The 18537-nt window shown below is 46.4% G+C and overlaps 1 protein-coding gene across 2 annotated transcripts in view; it reads left to right on the top strand.

The window, feature by feature from the left end:
- Positions 1 to 18537, top strand: part of SMARCB1 (SWI/SNF related, matrix associated, actin dependent regulator of chromatin, subfamily b, member 1) — a 36189-nt gene that overhangs the window by 9865 nt on the left and 7787 nt on the right. For both annotated transcript variants that reach the window (XM_038575823.1, XM_038575822.1), the window contains exons 4-7: positions 441 to 578; positions 2532 to 2659; positions 12490 to 12656; positions 17334 to 17524. In XM_038575823.1, the coding sequence (XP_038431751.1) occupies positions 441 to 578; positions 2532 to 2659; positions 12490 to 12656; positions 17334 to 17524 (624 nt within the window). The remainder of the gene's footprint in view (positions 1 to 440; positions 579 to 2531; positions 2660 to 12489; positions 12657 to 17333; positions 17525 to 18537) is intronic.

The following is an 18537-nucleotide window of genomic DNA, read 5'->3' as shown; positions in this document are numbered from 1 at the left end:
CCTCACTCTTGCCACCTGTGCACTTCCTGAAATGCCCTTCCCATTCCAGCTCTTCCCCTACTCCCGCCCCCAGTGAGCCCCAACCCAGGACTTAAGGTTCCACTCCAGGGTTTGCTCCCCTGGGAAGTCTCCTCACTCGCATTCCTCACAGAAAGGGTAGGGCTTCCATGGAGTCATGCCTAGCACATTCCGTGTTATACTGGGACTCATGCACTCCTGTGACTGCGGCCTCTCTGCACCCTTCCTGTAAGCCAGGTGCCTCTGAATGGATGCCATGGGAGCCTGAGGAGTACACGTGCAGAATCTGGGGTGCTGGGGGGTCACCACGGACCACTGGAGCCTGCCAGGGGTGCAGTGGGTTTCCACAGACCGTGACTTGGAATCTGATGGCCAGTATTGGGCTCCAAGACTGAGCAGGGACATTTCTCGCATCTCCCCAGGGAACAGAAAGCCAAGAGGAACAGCCAGTGGGTGCCCACCCTGCCCAATAGCTCCCACCATCTGGATGCTGTGCCCTGCTCCACGACCATCAACAGGAACCGCATGGGCCGGGACAAGAAGAGAACCTTCCCTCTGTGGTGAGCGTGCCTCACTCTCTGCTGATGCCGCCTTAATTTTACCCTCTTCCCTGCCTTGACTTTATGTTCCCCCAAACACTATGCTGCCTTCTCGAGACTGTTCCCTGTCGGCTTTGGGGACAGCCAGTCTCTGGCTTTTGCTCTGGCTTGCTCCAGCTTGCTCTGCCTTGCTCTGCCTGCTTCAGCCTCGCTGCTCTTGCCTGTTTCCCCAACGCCTCCAGGTTCTCACAGTTCTGGGGACAGGAGTTCAGTGCAGCAAAATCAAGGTGTCAGCCGGACCCTGCTCCCTCTGGAGGCTGGGGGGGAAGGCTCTTCCTGCCTCTTCTGGCCTCTGGTGGCTGCCAGCATTCCCTGGCTTGTGGCTGCATCACCAGTTTGTGCCTCAGTGGGTCACAGGGCCGCTTCCTCTATGTGTAATATTGCCCGGTCTTCTCCCAAAAGGACGCTTATGATGTGATTTAGGGCTACTTGCATAACCTTCTCCTCTTAAGATCCTTAATTATATTTGCAGAGTCCCCCCCACCACCGCTACCACCATATAATGGTCACAGGTTCCAGGGATTAGGACTAAATTTCTTTTGGGGGGCATTTTCAAGTTCACCCCCACTTTTATCTCTGCAGCCTGCCCTCACCTCTACACACTATCCTCAGGTATCTGTCACACACTGCTTGCCAACTTTTTGAGTCTAGGACACAGTCCTCCCTCCTTCCTGCCCTCAGGCCAAAACCCCAGAACTCTTCTCCTGCACACTCCTGCCTTCTTAGCCTTCCAAGTGTCCGGAATTGGACCGCCTTTGGCCAGCTCCCCCTCAGATGTGGGCTCCCTCGCCCAGGCCTGGAGTCCTCATAGTGGCCGCCCCCGTCTGGTTTCCTCTCTTACCGCCCTCACCCTGCGTCAGGCACATGAGCCTCCTCACTGCCTTCAGAGCCACCCAGAAGCTTCTGTAGTTCCCTCGGCCGAGAGCTCATTCCTTGCCAACACCTGCACCGCTGACCCCTTCTCCCTCTTCCTTCCCTTTCTCCCTTTCCTTCCCATCAGTGTTTGAATGTCACCTCTCAGAGCTGCCTACCCCTCTTTAGAATGGCCACTCCTGTCTCTGTCTCCTGTCGCTTTCCCTGTCATGTTTCCCAGAGCACTGCTGTCTGGCATACAGTGTGTTTTCCTCATGTTTGTCATCTCTGCCACCCCACCCCCCACCCCCACCCCCACCCCCGCCGAGCAATTCTCAGCCCTCCGTATTCCGCAGACACCCTTAGGTTCCCAGTGCCCTCCTGCATACCCCTGCCCCCCTCACCACCCCAGCCTCTTTCCTCTGTGTCTTCCTGAAATACAGATATGACTGCATAACTGCCTTGCTCTGGGTTCTCCTGGAGCTCCCTCGGGGTAGAGGCTGGATTCCATAGCCTGAGATGGAGAAGCATGGGTACTTGGACACGTGTAGCTTCTCTGTGTCCCCGACAGTGCTCCTTCCCTCCTCCCAACCTGCATCCCACCCTCAGTGCTCTGGCTCTTGCTCCCCAACAGCTCCTCACCACTCCTGCCCCTTGGATTTGGTTAAGTATTTCCTCTTCTGAAAATACTCTTCCAAAAAAGAAAAAAAAGAAAAGAAAATACCCTTCCTTACCTACAGTTTTCTGTGAAAGTTCTACCTGCTTTGGGGCTTAAATCTCGCTTCCTCTGGGGTACGTCTAGGTCATACCCCACTGCCCAAGGCCGTAGCTCCCTCTCCTTCCCTGAGTGTCCTTGAAGCCTGGAACTCTGCTCCTGTGGCTGCAGGACCCCTGCTTGCCTGGTCTCCCCGCTGGCTCAGCCCTTAGTTAACAAGTCACCATAAGAAGTGGGTTTCTCCCTCTGGCCGAGTTAGCAGTGACAGTAGTGCAAAGAGGGAGGGAGGCCCTGAGCGTGGAGACCCATGGCACCCCTTGCTGACTTTGCTGCCACTTCACTTCCAGCTTTGATGACCACGACCCAGCTGTGATCCATGAAAATGCATCCCAGCCTGAGGTGCTGGTCCCCATCCGGCTGGACATGGAGATCGATGGCCAGAAGCTGCGAGATGCCTTTACATGGAACATGAATGGTATGTGGGAGATTGGGGTCTGCGCAGCCCAGGCCCAGCTGAAGTGTGAACAGTCCTTTTTCTTGCCTCCTGCCTGTTGGGATCCTGGACTCTGAACACGACATTCAGAGCTTTGTGGCATAGATTGTTAGGGTGTGGACTCTGGGTTCAGATCCTGCTTCTGCCCCCATTTCCTGTGGGTTGGGCATGTGAGCCTCAGATTCCTTCCTCTCCTAGCGAGCTTGGGCAGGTCAGGGGCCAGTCAGGATGCAGCCTCTCTATCCAATGAGCTCACGATGACTTTGCTGCTACTCAGATCAGATCAACGCATGGCCCTCTACCCACCTCGCATTAGCTCTGTCCAACCCTCTAATCTGTCATGATGCCGTGTGTGCACGTGTCATACCTCTCTCATCCCAGTGAGGTCTACCCTCCCTTTGTCTGTTCTTCCTTTTCCCATTCTCACTCTGTAAGTCCTGGGTCAGATGCCTGCTCTTCCTGGTTCCCAGACCCTGAGCATGACTTCATGCTCAAGAGAGCATACTCTTCATGAGCAAGAGAAAGCGTAGGAGACATTTTCTTTTTTTATTTTTTTTCTAAAGATTTTGTCTATTCGTGAGAGACACAGAGAGAGAGGGGAAGAGACACAGGCAGAGGGAGAAGCAGGCTCCGTGCAGGGAGCCCAATGTGGGACTCAATCCCGGGTCTCTAGGATCACACACTGGGCTGAAGGTGGCACTAAACCGCTGGGCCACCTGGGCTGCCCAGGAGACATTTTTCAGAGTGTTTTGTCCTTATCCCATTCAGGAAGGAGGATTGCATATGTGTTTATTTTTTCTTTATTGTTTTCCTGAATCAGACTTTTTAAAACAGATTATTTATATTCAGACCAAAACCAAAGAACAGCAATGAAAAAAGCCCCAGTGAGTATAATTTTTAAATGAAGTTGAGAATCTCCAGAATCTCAGCGTTCCTAATAATAGTTTCCCTGCCAGTCATTTGGCACGTGCAAAGATATTTAACAGAGTTGTAATTATAGTGCAAGTATAATTTTATTTTTCTTCACTTATAAGTATCCTCCTGGTTTCTTTGGTCTTCATAATTGGCACACAATTTTCTGTTGAGTTGTAGTGCCTTCTTTTGCTAAAACTCCTTCTGCTATTAGACATTCCCATGGCAGAGAATATAATCGTTTACAACTTTTTTCTCCCAGAGGGGATTTCCTCAAGGAGGAACGTGTGTAGTTGTTGATATGTGGTTGCCTTGAGCTTTCTAGAGGGATTAGGCTGTTTCCTTTGGTCATCTCCTGGCACTTGATATGCCAGGTATGAGTCCAAGGGCCTCTGCCTGGCTCTGGGAACAAGGCCTGAGAGCTGGGTGCATGTCCTCCAGGGCCCACAGATTAGCTGGCGAGAGAAGATGTTGCCAAGGGGAGACGTGGTGAGGGGTTCTGGGATATTGTAATGAGTGTAGACAGAGCAGGTGTGGTGCATTGGTGATACTCCAACATGAGGACAGGACAGCTGATGAGTGCCAGACCATGGCCAATGCTACACATCCCCTGTTAACACCGTTCCCTTCTTATCTCAGCTGGCCTATGTTTTAGTTGCTAATTCATCTCTCTCCCCATTTCAACCCCTTGAGGTCAACGAGCTTGTTTTTTATTGCTGCTTTTCTTTTTTTTTTTTTTTATTGCTGCTTTTCTTACAACATTTAGCATAGAACCTGGCCATAGGCCATGGCATAGGAACTTAGCCATTCAAATTGACCCTGTCGTGTATTATCATGTTATTTTTCTTTCAATAACATATAGAAGGCTCAGACTATTTATTTATACTCCCACCCTATTCCAGAAGGGATAAGGCATCTTATACGAGAACATTTGGTGCAAAAGAATAAAGCAAATGCAAAAGATGTCGTTAGGAAAAATTGGACGAAATGGAAAATGAAAGGAGAAGAACAAAATGAAGCCCGTTCTCTGGTTCATACACACAGTTCAGTAGGTGTACGTTGCGAGGGGAGGCCATAACGCTCAGCCCTTTAGAACCAGGCAGAGACAGACAGGATGATCGTTCTACAGTTACCAGTGTGGTCAAGGTGAACAGCTGCTTGTGGCTCAGAAGGGACAGAATCACACATAGTACTTGAATCCAAAAGAACCTATAACCCCTCCCCTCCGCCCGGACCTCAGGAAGAGGACACTGTATAATGCATTGGAGATGTGGATCTGTCCAGGAAGACCCAGGAATTCTCCCATGAGTTTCCAGGTTATTCCTCAAAGGAGTCCTCTTGTAACACACCATATCCCCCATTAAGTGTAATTTGGTACAAACTTTTTGGTGTATTTGGTACAAAATAATTTTGTTCTGTGAACTCTTCCTCAGCCTAGTGGTATTTATATTTAGCATGTCTAAGAGCTATAGTTCTTAACTGGCGATTAGTAAGCCATGCATGGTAGTTAAAATCGCATGTTCAAAACCACTGTTTTTTTTTTTTGTGTGTGTGTGTGTGGTCATACGTAATTTACTTTGAAATTTCAAGTAACCTTAAAGGTAAGTGTGAGACTCTATCACAAAGGAACTGAAAAATGTTGAGCAGCATGAATGAACTACATGTCCTTCAGAACCGGGACATTCTTCATAACCAGGATTTGTCTCCCAACAGGCTTTTGGTAGGTATCTGTTAACAATGTGTTCAAGGTTATCTTTTCTTAGGACATGCAAGAGAGCTTACGTGAGTTGCTGGTGAAATATGCCATCATCTGTCTCAATAGCCAGCCTCCTTGGGATATGTTAAAATCTTCCAAAAAGGATGAGCTGCTGAACAAGAACACGTAGTTGGCCCCACCAAGGGATCAGGGAATCCCAAGGCAGGGCCACAAGCTGCCTCAGGAAAAGGTGTGGTATTTGCTCCTGCACACAGGCCAGGGGTGATTGGGACCCTGTAAGGCATGGCTACCAGAAGCAGTTTCTAGAGATTTGTTTTTGTTTTTTAGACATTTTATTTTATTTTATTTTTTTAAGATTTTATTTATTTATTCATGAGAGACACACAAAGAGAGGCAGAGACATAGGCAGAGGGAGAAACAGGCTCCCCGCAGGCAGATACTCAACTGCTGCGCCACCCAGGTGTCCCGGTTTCTAGAGATTTGTGTCTACATGTTCACTTTGGATACTTAACCTCAAATGATAAATTCAAGAAGCTAAGTGGATCCCAGCAATATAAACCCAAAGAAATCCATGCTGAGACTCATCATATTTAAACTTCTGAAAACTAAACACAAAGAAAAGATCTTGAGAGCTGAGGAAAATAACAGCTGACTTAGAGGGGAAAACCTGGAATGACAAAAGATTTCTCATCCGAAACTATGGAGGCTAGAGGAAATGGCACATGGTGTTTCAAGCACTGAAAGAAAAGGACTACCAGTCTTGAATTGGACACCCAGTAAAGATATCCTTCAGTAATGAAGGGGAGGGACGCCTGGGTGGCTCAGCAGTTGAGCGTCTTTCTTTGGTTCAGGTCATGGTCCCGGGGTCCTGGGATCGAGTCCCACATCAGGCTCCCTGCTTGGAGCCTGCTTCTCCCTCTGTCTGTGTCTCTGATTCTCTCTGTGTGTCTCTCATGAATAAATAAATGAAATCTTAAAAAAACAAAAAAAAAAGGAATGAAGGGGAAATCCTCAGATGGAGGAATACTATCACCTATAGACCTAACTTAAAAGAAGGGAGATGATAGGGCACCTGGGTGGCTCAGTCCGTTAAGCCTCTGTCTTTGGCTCAGATCATGATCCCAGGGTCCTGGGATTGAGCCCCATATCCCCATCCAGTCTCATCTCCCTCTGCCCCTCTCCTGCTTGTGTTCTTGCTTACTTGTTCACTCTCTCTCAAATAAAAAGTCTTTAAAAAAAAGAAGGAGGGAGATGATAAAAGAAAAAAGGAACATCAGGAAGGAAGAAAATATAACTGAAGATATGGGTAAATAAAATAAGCTTGCATTATCCTCTTGAGTTTTCTAAATTATGTTCGACAGTTGAGGCAAACATGATAATGCTGTCCAATGTGGTTCTAAATGTATGTAGAGGAAATATCTTAAGACACTTGTATTATTAAAAAAAAAAAGATACTTGTATTATAAATGAGGGAGTGTAAAGAAACATGATGAGGTAAAATTTCTATACTTCACTTGAGTTAGTAAAAATGAAACTGGTAGACTGATTAAATTATGTATATATGATGTTACGTGTAGAAGGGCTTAAAATTTCTATGCGAAAAGATATACTCAAAATGGAATCCTAAAAAATGTTTAACCCACAGGAAGGTAAGAAAAGAAAACAAAAAAAACGTAGCAGATGTAAGCCTTAATATGTCAGTAATTACCCGTTTAAAAAAACAGAGATTCACAGAGTACATTTTTTAATGCTTTATTTATTTTTTTTAAGATTTCATTTATTTATTCATGAGAGATACAGAGAGAGAGGCAGAGACATAGGCAGAGGGAAAGCAGGCTCCCCACAGGGAACCTGATGGGGGACTCGATCTCAGAACTCCGGGATCACACCCTGAGCCGAAGGCAGACGCTCAACCACTGAGCCACCCAGGCGTCCCTAACACTTTATTTTTAAAAGTAACCTCTACACCCAACATGGGGCTTCAACTCATGACCTGGAGATTAAGAAATGCATGCTCCACCACCTGAGCCAGCCAGATACCCCTGGCAGAGTGCATGATCCAATGATACATTATCTACAAGAAACTTACTTCAAATATAATGATATAGGTGGGTTGGACATAAAGTCATAGAAAAAGATAAATCATGCAGGCATTAATCAGAGGAAAGCAGCATTAGGGCAGCCCCGGTGGCTTGGCGGTTTAGCGCTGCCTTCAGCCTAGGGCGTGATCCTGGAGACACGGGATCGAGTCCCGTGTCGGGCTCCCTGCATGGAGCCTGCTTCTCCCTCTGCCTGTGTCTCTGCCTCTCTCTGTGTGTGTGTCTTTCATGAATAAATAAATAAAATCTTAAAAAAAAAAAAAAAAAGAAATGGTAGCATTAGTATCAGATAAAGCTGATTTAAGAGCAAAGCAAATTACCACAGGTAGAGAGTTAAATACAGTAGTTCCCCCTTCTCCACAAGGAATATATTCCAAGACCCCCAGTGAATGCATGAAACTGCAGATAGTGCCAAATTCTATATATACTATGTTTTTTCTTATACATGCCTACTTATGGTAAAGTTTAGTTTATGAACTAGGTACAATAAGAGGTTAACAATAATAGGACAATTATAACAATACTGTAATAAAAGTTGTATGAACGTGGTCTCAAAATATCTTAGTGTATCATATTCACGCTTTTTCTTGTGAGATGATAAAATGCCTACTTCATGAGATCAAGTGAAGTGAATGTCATAGGCACTGTGATGTAGGATTAGCCTACTGTTAATCTTCTGATGATACATCAGAAGGAAGATCATTTGCTTCCAGATCAAAGTTGGCTACAGGTAACAGACTGGAGAAAGCAAAGCCACAGATAAGCCACAGATTACAGGTACTACAATGATAAAAAGGTCAGTCTACCAAAAAGACCTAGCAATCCTAAATATGTATCCACCAAACAACAGAGCTGGAAAACATGTGAAGCAAAAACTGATAGAGCTGAAAGGAGAAACAGACAAATTCACAGTTATATTGGAGTCTTTGACATCTCTCTGTCTCAACTGATAGAACAACTAGACAGAAAATGAACAAGGTGAAAGAAACCCATCAACACCATAAGCCAACAGAATCTAATCGTCATGTATAGAACACTGTCTATTACAACAAAATACATATTCTCTTTAACTTCATAAGGGACATACAGCCCATAAACCATGTCATGGGTTATAAAACAAACTAAAAAGAAATTTAAACAAGTTTAAAAGAATTGAAATTGTACATTATGTGTTCTTCAACCAGAATGGACTCAAATACTTATAAACTAAACAACACGTTTCTAATTAATTCCTGGTTCAAAAAAGGAAATCTAAAGGGAAATAATAAATACATGGACCTGAGTGAAAATATCAGATACCAAAATTTGTAGTATATGGTTAAAGTAGTACTGACAGGGTAATTTGTAGTATCAATATTTACAGAAGAAAAGTAGAGAAGTCTCAGATCTATAATCTCCCACCTCAAGAATTGAGAAAAAGAAAAGCTAAATAAAACCAAAGCAAGCAGGAGGTAGGGCATAGTAGAGCAGGAATCAATGGAATTGAAATGGAAAACAATGGAGAAAATTAATGAAATATATATATGATATTTTGAAAAGCTCAGTAAAATTGACAAACCTCACAAAACTGACGACAAAAGATGAAAACAAATTATCAAAATCAGGAATGAAATGGGCTATCACTACAGATGCTACAGATATCAAAAGGAGCACCACAAAAACTCTACACACATAAATTGGACAATTTAGACAAAATGGAGCAAATCCTTGTAAAATGTGAGCTACCACAATTCACTCAGTATCAGATAATTTGATTTGTCCTATAACTGTTAAAAAATATGACTCATAGTTTAAAAACTCCCCAAAAGGAAATTTCCAGGAACAGATGGTGACTGAAGAATTTTACCAAATATTTAAAGAACTAACATCAATTCTCTGCCATCTCGTCCCAGAAAATAGACGAAGGAACACTTCTCAATGCATTTTACTTTTTTTACCCCAATGCATTTTACAAAGCTAGTATTATCTTTATATCAAAACTAAAGACAGTACAGAAAAAGTAAATGATAGGCCAATATTATGGATGTGTTAATCTTTTTTAAAAAATAGGTTTCCTGCTCAGCATGAAGCCCAATGCAGGGCTTGAATTCACAACCTCAAGATCAGGAACTGAGCTAAGATCACTTAACTGACTGAGCCACCCAGGCACCTAGACACACAAATCCTTAATAAGACACTAGGAAACAAAATGTAGATAAAAAGAATTATATACCATGACCCAAGTAGTGTTTGCTATTCCTGGGTTGCAAATCTAGTGAAATATTTGAAAATCAATCAACATAATCCACCATATTAACAGACTAAAGAAGAAAAACCAGGTGATATCAATTGATGCAGAAAAAAACAACAAAACACTCATTCTTGATTAAAAACGTTAAGAAAAATGGAAATAAAGGGGAACTACTTCAATAAAGAACATTACAAAATATCCTATAGCTAACATATTTTTGTTTGTTTGTTTTTGTTTTGTTTTGTTTTGCTAACATATTTAGTGGTGAGAGACTGAATACTTTCTGGCTGTGATCAGGAACAAAGCAAAGATGTCTGCTCTCATCACTCTTGTTCTTTCTTAGCCAGTGCAAGTAGGGCCAGAAAATTAAATAAAAAAACATACAGATCAGAAAGAAAAATTAAACTGTCCCTGTTTGGGGGTACTGGAGTGGCTCAGTCAGTTGAGTGGCGAACTTTCATGGCTTGGGTCATGATTGGGATTGAGCCCTGCATTGGGGTCCATACTCACTGGAGATTATCTACCTGTGCCCCTCCCCTTGCTTGCTCACACTCTCTTCCTCTCTCTTTCAAGTCTTTAAAAAGTAAGTAAAGGGACACCTGGGTGGCTCAGTGGTTGAGCACCTCCCTTTGGCCCAGGGCGTGATCCTGGAGTCCCACATCAGGCTCCCTGCATGGAGCCTGCTTCTCTCTCTGTGTCTCTGCCTCTCTCTGTGTGTGTCTCATGAATAAATAAATAAAATCTTAAAAAAAAAATAAGTAATTGTCCCTATTTGTAGATGACATGATTGCCTACATAGAAAATCCCAAGAGATCTACAAAAAACCCTGCTAATACTAATGATTGAGTTTAGCAGGGTCACAGGATTATAAGATAAACATGCAAAAATCAATTGTATTTCTGTGTACTATTGATGAACAACAATACATTACCATTTACATTCACTCAATTTAAAAAGGAATACTTTGGGATTACCTGGGCAGTTCACTTGGTTCAGCAACCAACTCCTGGTTTTGGCTTGGGTCATGATTTCGGTTGTGGGAATGGGCTCCACATTCAGCACACAGTCTGCTTGAGATTCTGTCTCCCCCTCCCTCTGCCCCACATAACTACCTACATGCTCTCTGCCTCTCTAAAAATAAATAAACCTTTAAAAAAATCGAGAGAGAGAAAAAACCACTTTGGTGTAAAATGTGTACAGGGTTTGTATGCCAAAAGCAAAAACTACAAATCACCAATAAAAGTAATTAAAGATCTAAATAAATGGACAGACATACCATGTTCATGGATTAGACTACCCAAGATGTCAGTTCTTTAAATTGTTGTGTAAGTTGAATGCAATTCCTATGAGAATTTCAGCAAGACTTTTTGTATATGTAGACAAAATTATCTAGAATTTATATGGAAGGTAAAGGAACTAGAATAGCTAAAGCAGTTTTGGAAAGGAAGAATAGGGATGCCTGGGTGGCTCAGCAATTAAGCACCTACCTTCAGCTCAGGGCATGATCCTGGAGTCCCGGGATCAAGTCCCACGTCGGGCTCCTTGCATGGAGCCTGCTTCTCCTTCCACCTATCCTCTGCCTCTCTGTGTGTGTGTGTCTCTCATGAATAAATAAAATGTTTAAAAACCTTTAACCATTTTTTAAAAAAAGATTTTATTTATTCATGAGAGACACACACAGAGAGGCAGAGAGAGAGGCAGGCTCCATGCAGGGAGCCTGATGTGGGACTTGATCCTGGGACTCCACAACCACGCCCTGGACTGAAGGCAGGTACTAAATTGCTGAGCCATCCAGGGATCCCCCTAAAAAATCTTTAAAAGAATAAAGTAGGAGGAATCAATCTCCCGATTCTCATCTCAGTATATAGCTACAGTAATCAAGATTGCATATTAATTTACAGTTACCTCAAACTAAAGTTTAATGTAAGAAAATGTGCACATTGTATTTATAGGGTACTTTGGCTTCATGCTACAATCTCCAAAATTAACTACGCTTGCTTGCTATAAGTTACTGATCATAGGCTGACTGAGTGTTCTGGGTCTGTTCTGATGGTATTGTTAGAATGGCTGGGCTCTACCCCTTCTGGGTTGGTGGAGGAATAGTAGGGTCAGTTGTTGAGCAGATGTGGTTCTTGATGATGGAATTATGCCATGTACCAATAAGGGGATGCATCCTTGACTTTCTTGTTGGTGGCTCACCCCAGAAGTGGTGCATGGTCATTAAAGTTTGGATTATAGCAACAGGGCAGAACAGAGAGAAGACATCTGACCACATGGGACCTTGCTGTAATCTGGCCAGTTGTAGATGGCTTCTACAAGTTTATACCTGGTATGGCTGCATTTCTAGGATCCAGGGTCCATGTATACCTGCTTATCTGTCACCTTGTTATGTGCATGTACTACCCAGAGAGTAAGAAACTGAGGGAACCATAAAAAGCCAGAAGCAGCCTAATGTGTCGGAGGGATTTCTCTATTGGGGAGCAAGTGGTGGATGACTGTGTGCCTGTGGGTCACTGACCACAAAGTGACTTATTTTGCTCAGGCTTCTGTAACAAAGTATCAGACTGGGTGGCTTGAACAACTATTTCTTTCCTCTCAGTTCCCGACTCTAGAAGTCCCAGATCAAGGTATCAAAGGATTATGTGTGGAATGAGGGCCAGAAGGAGGCGGTGCTTGCCCTGTGCTTCCTCCCATCCCCATGTCTGGGAGGGTCACCTCAATTGTCATAACTTTATCCTCAACATTGTCGGGAAGGTCTAGTATAGAAGGAAGGGGATGGGGCGGCTAGGGCCAAACGTGATAAAGTTAGGTCCTGCAATCAGCTGGTAATTGTTGCCCTTTCTCCTGATTTCAGAGAAGCTGATGACTCCTGAGATGTTTTCAGAAATCCTCTGTGATGATCTGGATTTGAACCCGCTGACATTTGTCCCAGCCATCGCCTCTGCCATCAGACAGCAGATAGAGTCCTACCCCACGGACAGCATCCTGGAGGACCAGTCAGACCAACGTGTCATTATTAAGGTAGGCAGCTCTTCACCCTCCTCCAGGGCCTTCCAGTCCTGGACAGACAGGTCATAGCATGCTGAGGGTATACTGAGGCCTTGGCCAAAGCCTGGCTTTGGGGTTTGTGCTGTGGGGTTAGACTTCTGTCTAACTGTCTAACTGTCATACTGTCTTAAAGGCAGTATGTGGCTGTTCACCCCAGGGAGGGTTGTAGGTTGATTTTTCTGAGTAAGAGATGTATTCTGGATGTATTCAGGTGTTGAGGGGAGCACAGGTGCTACAGAGGAATGAAGCCAGCTGCCAGGCAGAGCAGGGAAGCCCACAGGGAGCTGAACAGCAGTGCCGCGTTATTCCTGTGGACTTGCTGGGCCAACCACACTTCACACTGTCTAGTAACCCGCCCCAACTCTGGGTGAAGCTGCTGCCTTAGCCATTGTCTTACAGATAAAGAGGTTGCCACATGGAGAGGTCACATCACCTGCCCCAGACTGCCCAGCTGATAAGTGATAGTGCTGAGATTTGGGCCCAGGCCTGCCTGCTACAGAGCCTGCTTAGTGTGATGTGTTACCTCATTGTGGCTTTGATTTGCATTTCCATTAATTAGTGACACTGAATATCTGTCATGTGCCTTCTGGTCAGTTGTAGATCTTGAGAAATGTGTGTTCAAGTTCTTTGCCTTTTTTTAATCAGGTTTTTTTGTTCTTTTGTTGTTGAGTTTTACAAGTTCTTTATATATTGTGGATATCAATACCTTATCAGATATGTGATTTGCAAATATTTTGTCCCGTTCCGTAGATTGCCTTTTTACTCTTGATAGTGTCCTTTGATGCATAAAATGTTTTACTTTGATGAAGTCTAAGTTGTCTTTTCATTTGTTCCCTGTGCCCTTGGTCTCATACTTAAGAAATCTCTGCTAAATAAAATGTCATGAAACATTTTTCTGTTTTCTTTTAATAGCTTTATAGTTTTCAGGATTCGATTCCAGGACCCTGGGATCACGACCTGAGCCAAAGGCTCAACCACTGAGCCACCCAGGCGTCCCCAGTTTTCTAGTATTTTGTTTTTTTTTTGTTTGTTTGTTTTTTAAATGTTTATTTATTTATGATAGTCACAGAGAGAGAGAGAGAGGCAGAGACACAGGCAGAGGGAGAAGCAGGCTTCATGCACCGGGAGCCCGACGTGGGACACGATCCCGGGTCTCCAGGATCGCGCCCTGGGCCAAAGGCAGGCGCCAAACCGCTGCGCCACCCAGGGATCCCTCTAGTATTTTGTTAAAGATTTTTACATTGATGTTTATAAGGAATATTGATTGGCCTGTAGTTTTTCCTTTCTGGTAGTATATGGCTTTGTTATATGGGCAACAAGTTATGAAGCGTTCTCTCCTCTTCAGTTTTTTGGCAGAATTTGAAAAGGATTGGTGCTAGTTCTTTCAGTGTTCGGTAGAATTCACCAGGGAAGCCATCAGATCCAGGGTTATTCTTTGTGAGGAAGTGTTTGTTTACTCATTCAGTGTCCTTACTTGTTAAATTTTTTATTTTATTATTATTATTTTTTAAAGATTTTATTTATTTTTATAATTTTTTTTTTTTTACGATTTTATGTATTTATTCATGAGAAACAGAGAGAGAGAGAGGCAGAGACACAAGCAGAGGGAGAAGCAGGCTCCATGCAGGGAGCCCAACATGGGACTCGATCCCGGATCTCCAGGATCATGCCCTGGGCTGAAGGCAGCGCTAAACCGCTGAGCCACCCAGGCTGCCCTTATTATTATTTCTTTTAACGTGGATCTTGAACTTGTGACCCAAGATCAAGAGTTACATGCTCTCTATGGGATGCCTGGGTGGCTCAGTGGTTGAACCTCTGCCTTTGGCTCAGGGTGTGATCCCGGAGTTCCAGGACTGAGTTCCAATTCGGGTCCCCTGCATGGAGCCTGCTTCTCCCTCTGCCTGTGTCTCTCTCTCTGTGTCTCCCATAAATAAATAAATAAAATCTTAAAAAAAAAAAAGTTGCATGCTCTCCTGACTGAGCCAGCCAGGTGCCCCAGTGGTTATTTCTTTTGAGAGAATCTGTTTTTCTTAACCCATTTTAGTTTCATATTCTGGCCAACCAGCAGACAAAGGGTATGACTGAGAAAGAAGGGGAACTTCATAGGAAAGAAAAGGGGCAGTGGGACCCTCACCTGCATTCTCACGTGTAGCCTGTCACCTCTGAAGGATTGCCCCGAGGACTCGGTTCTCTGCCTTGTCTTTGTCCTGTAACTGCGGCCTCACGGATCAGCTGCCCCCAACAACATGCTTCCAAATGGGTGGGCTTGGCCATGACCAGGGTCCTGCTGAGTCTAACCAGCTGGCTTCCTGATACTTTTTTCAGAATTTTTTTTTTGGTTTTGTTTTTGTTTTAAGTCCTGATAGGGCTTGTGGGCTTGTGCGTTTCCTGCCCGGCTCTAACGCGAGGGCTTCATGGCACTAAGGCTGGACACGGCCCAGAGAAGCTCTGCTGCTGTGTTTATCAGGTCAGAGCCCTCATGGGCTTATGGCCGCGGGGACAGTGCCCACCTTGTAGGCACTGGAAACTGAAGGTCACACCAAGGTTTGGGTCAAGGGAACTCAAGGAGAGCTGGGTCCTTCCTTGAGGATATTCTTTGTTCTCTGGCTCCTGGGACATAGTGGAGGACAGGGATCTTTGCTGTGGTGGCACCTGAGGAGTGTCTTCACAAAGTGGTGCCTTAGCATGGAACAACCACTTAAAACAGATTTTTTTGGGGGGACTCTGGGACCATAGCCCAGACCTGGCTGCCTTTACCAGGGCACTTAGCACTGGTTGGCTGTGTTTCGTTTCAGGGGCTTGGGGGGTTCAGTGCTTCTCACAAGTCAAGCAATCAGGCTCTTCATAGCTGACCGGGCCCTGCCTGTGCAGGTGTATGTGGTGATAAGGGGTGGTAGTTGAGGAGGGGGTGGAGTCTGGCCCCAGTGCAGTACACCCCCTCAGGGGTCCTGGCCCTGCCCCATCTCTGGGCCCACTCAGAGTCCAGCTCCTCAGCGCCCCCCGAATCCCCACTGTTTCTTGGCTCCCTCCAGCAGAGGTCTCAGTGGCAGCTAGTGTCTCTTCTCTGCTCAGAACACTCCACAGACCTCCCAGATCCCTTTGTGGAAATTGGAGCCCTTAGGACAGCCTCAGGCCTAACTCTGCCCAGGACCCTTCTCTCTAAGGAGCTGCATGTCCTGCTGTCTGCCCATTTTGTTCTTCCTAAAATGCTGTCTCCCTGAGGAGGCAATCTTGGGCCTCCTGGCTAACATGGCCTCCTGTGTGCTTTCCAGCTGTCCCCTCATTTTCCCTTTAGGCCCTGGCCACATAGGCCATGTACCTCCCATTCACATATTTGACATGCTTGGGTGTCTCTCCCCCAACTGGAATGTCAACCCACGAAGATGGCTTTTTGTCGGAGAGACTCACGTTGTGTTCCCTGTGCCTCTCTTGATAGGCCCACACTCTGTAATTTTTAATAGATGCAAGCATTCTTGACCCAATTAATGGAGGGGACAGACAGCCCAGGCCACATGGCGCCGCCTGGTGGCGGAGAGGACTGCTGCTCTTGTACCCGGGGCAGGGCTTGCTGGGGCTGGCTGTGAACAACTATACTTGTCGGTCCTGTTGGGTCCCGCTTGATGTTTTTCTGTGGGCTGCCTGCTGCTTGACATCTCCTTGGTCCCAGCATGCCCTCAGGGCTCATGAGCCTTGGTTTCCTGCAAGAAGGGGCAGCTCTTCCGTTCTGCAAACTGTCATTGGTCACCCAGTGTGAGCAGAACACGGAAATGGGAAAGGACAGGGGCCTCATTTACAGCGAGTGAAAAGTGGTGTGTAGGGTCCAGAGGTTCAGAGCTTCATGAACGGGGACAGGGAGTGAGATCCCACGCTTTCCTGAAGGCAGCGGGAAGGATCCACCCTGCATGGAGTGGGCCCTGAGCAGTGGCCACCTTGAGCATTGTCTTCAAAACCTGAGCACACAGCAATAGTAGGTGAAAGGGCCGGTGCACTGTGGCCTGTTCACTTGGGGAGCAGTGAGGGGTGGTCCCAGCCTTGTAGCCATTGGCGGAGCCTCGTGGACACAGTGCCCGGTGAACACAGCCAGACAGACCCTGGAGTGTCCTTCCTGTGTGACTCATTGACGCCCAGTTGCAGAGCAGTCCTGCTCATCTGCTGGATGAGGAGTAAAGATGGTGGTTCTGAATGCAGGTGTCATGGGGAGCTCCTGGGGCGCAGGCTATGTTCCATTGTGGTCTGGGTGCTGCACAGGCAAGGCCTGGACTGGCTGCAGGTTGCACGTCAGCAGAATGTCTGCTGGAAGTGTGGTAGGCGGGCCGGCCGTGGGCCTCTGCTGCCCACCCAGGCTTCACCTGCACCCTTGTGGGCTATTCACGTGGGACAATCACACCTACTAGGAAGATAGGTGACTGTGCCAGGTCTTAAGCCAGAGCCTGTTGTGGCAATCCCAGCAGGCGTTGGTGTCATCTGTTGTTCTGGATGGGGACCTGTGGCCAGAAGGACGAAAGGTAGCCCCGGTCTCAGCTAGTGAGTGGTGGGCAGGGTCCAGGCTGGCCTGGCAGCTCCCCCGCTGGACTGTCTCGCCTCCCGGAGGCCTCCGAGGTTGGCATGGTTCTGTCCCTTCTCACTTGTGTTCTTCGGTTCTTGCCCCAGCTGAACATCCACGTGGGGAACATTTCGCTGGTGGACCAGTTTGAGTGGGACATGTCAGAGAAGGAGAACTCACCCGAGAAATTTGCCCTGAAGCTGTGCTCAGAGCTGGGGCTGGGTGGGGAGTTCGTCACCACCATTGCATACAGCATCCGGGGCCAGCTGAGCTGGCATCAGAAGACCTACGCCTTCAGGTAGGAGACCAGCTGAGCCCCTCCCTCGTTCTTCTCTAATCCCATTTTGGGGAAAAGACAGCTCCCTGTGCGTGGTGATGCCTTTGGTCTCTTTGGAGCCTCGGCCAGCTCAGCGGCCCTTTGTGGGCTCACTCCTCCCGCCTCGTGTATCTCCGTAGCAGGGCTCCCCATCCTCATCATGGTGCGGGGGGAGGGGTGATGTATCTGCCTTCTCCGCACCCCACAGCCCCCTCCCCCTGCCGCCAGGGCCACATGCTGCTGCCAGCAGCCCCTCCACGGTATTCCTGCCCCACTGCCTCTGCACTCTTGCCTCTGTCAGGGATGGGTCACCCACCCCAGGATTTGTCATCTGACGGACTTGCCTTCTGTCTCAAACAAGGGCTGCTCCAAACAGCCCACTCCAGCTCGTGAGAATCAAGGGATCTCCAGCACTTTCTTTTATGATTCTGTTTTGCAATCAGTAAGTCAGAGACTAGTTGAGCACCCATGTTGGCTGGACCCTGTATTGGCAGCCATGGAAGATAAAGAGCCACATCCAGGCTGCCTGTGAAGGTGGAAGTAGAAGCAGAACATTCCAGTCCAGGATCCTGTGTGCCGGGGTGGGGGTGGACCATGGGACGGGGGCTTCTGGAGAAGCAGATGTGCCTTTCCCATTGATGGTAGCCCCTAGAGTGCGCAGTGTGGGCCTGGTGGGAGGTGGGAGTTGGCAAGTGTTAACTAATAGTAGAGCTTGCCCGCCTCAGGACTGTTCCCCCATAACCAGCCCTGTTCCCTGAGCTCCTCTTCCACTTGGGAAAGTGTAGTCTGGGGGTGGTGCTGAGTATCCCTGCATCAAAACAGGATGTTAGGATTTATGCTGCTCATCAAACTGTCATCGTCTACATTTGGCGATCATTACTCAGGGACCACAGCTTAAAATGGCACATACGGAGCAAGTACGAAGGTCTTTTTGGAAAGATAGGACAGATGATGGAGCTCGTGAGTATGTTTGTGTCTCAGCTGATTTTCCCAGA

The sequence above is a fragment of the Canis lupus genome, chromosome 26 (genome assembly GCF_011100685.1).
Source record: "Canis lupus familiaris isolate Mischka breed German Shepherd chromosome 26, alternate assembly UU_Cfam_GSD_1.0, whole genome shotgun sequence".
NCBI lineage: Eukaryota > Metazoa > Chordata > Mammalia > Carnivora > Canidae > Canis > Canis lupus.
The sequence above is the reverse complement of the archived record's forward strand: the minus strand, read 5'-3'. Positions and strand labels throughout refer to the sequence as shown.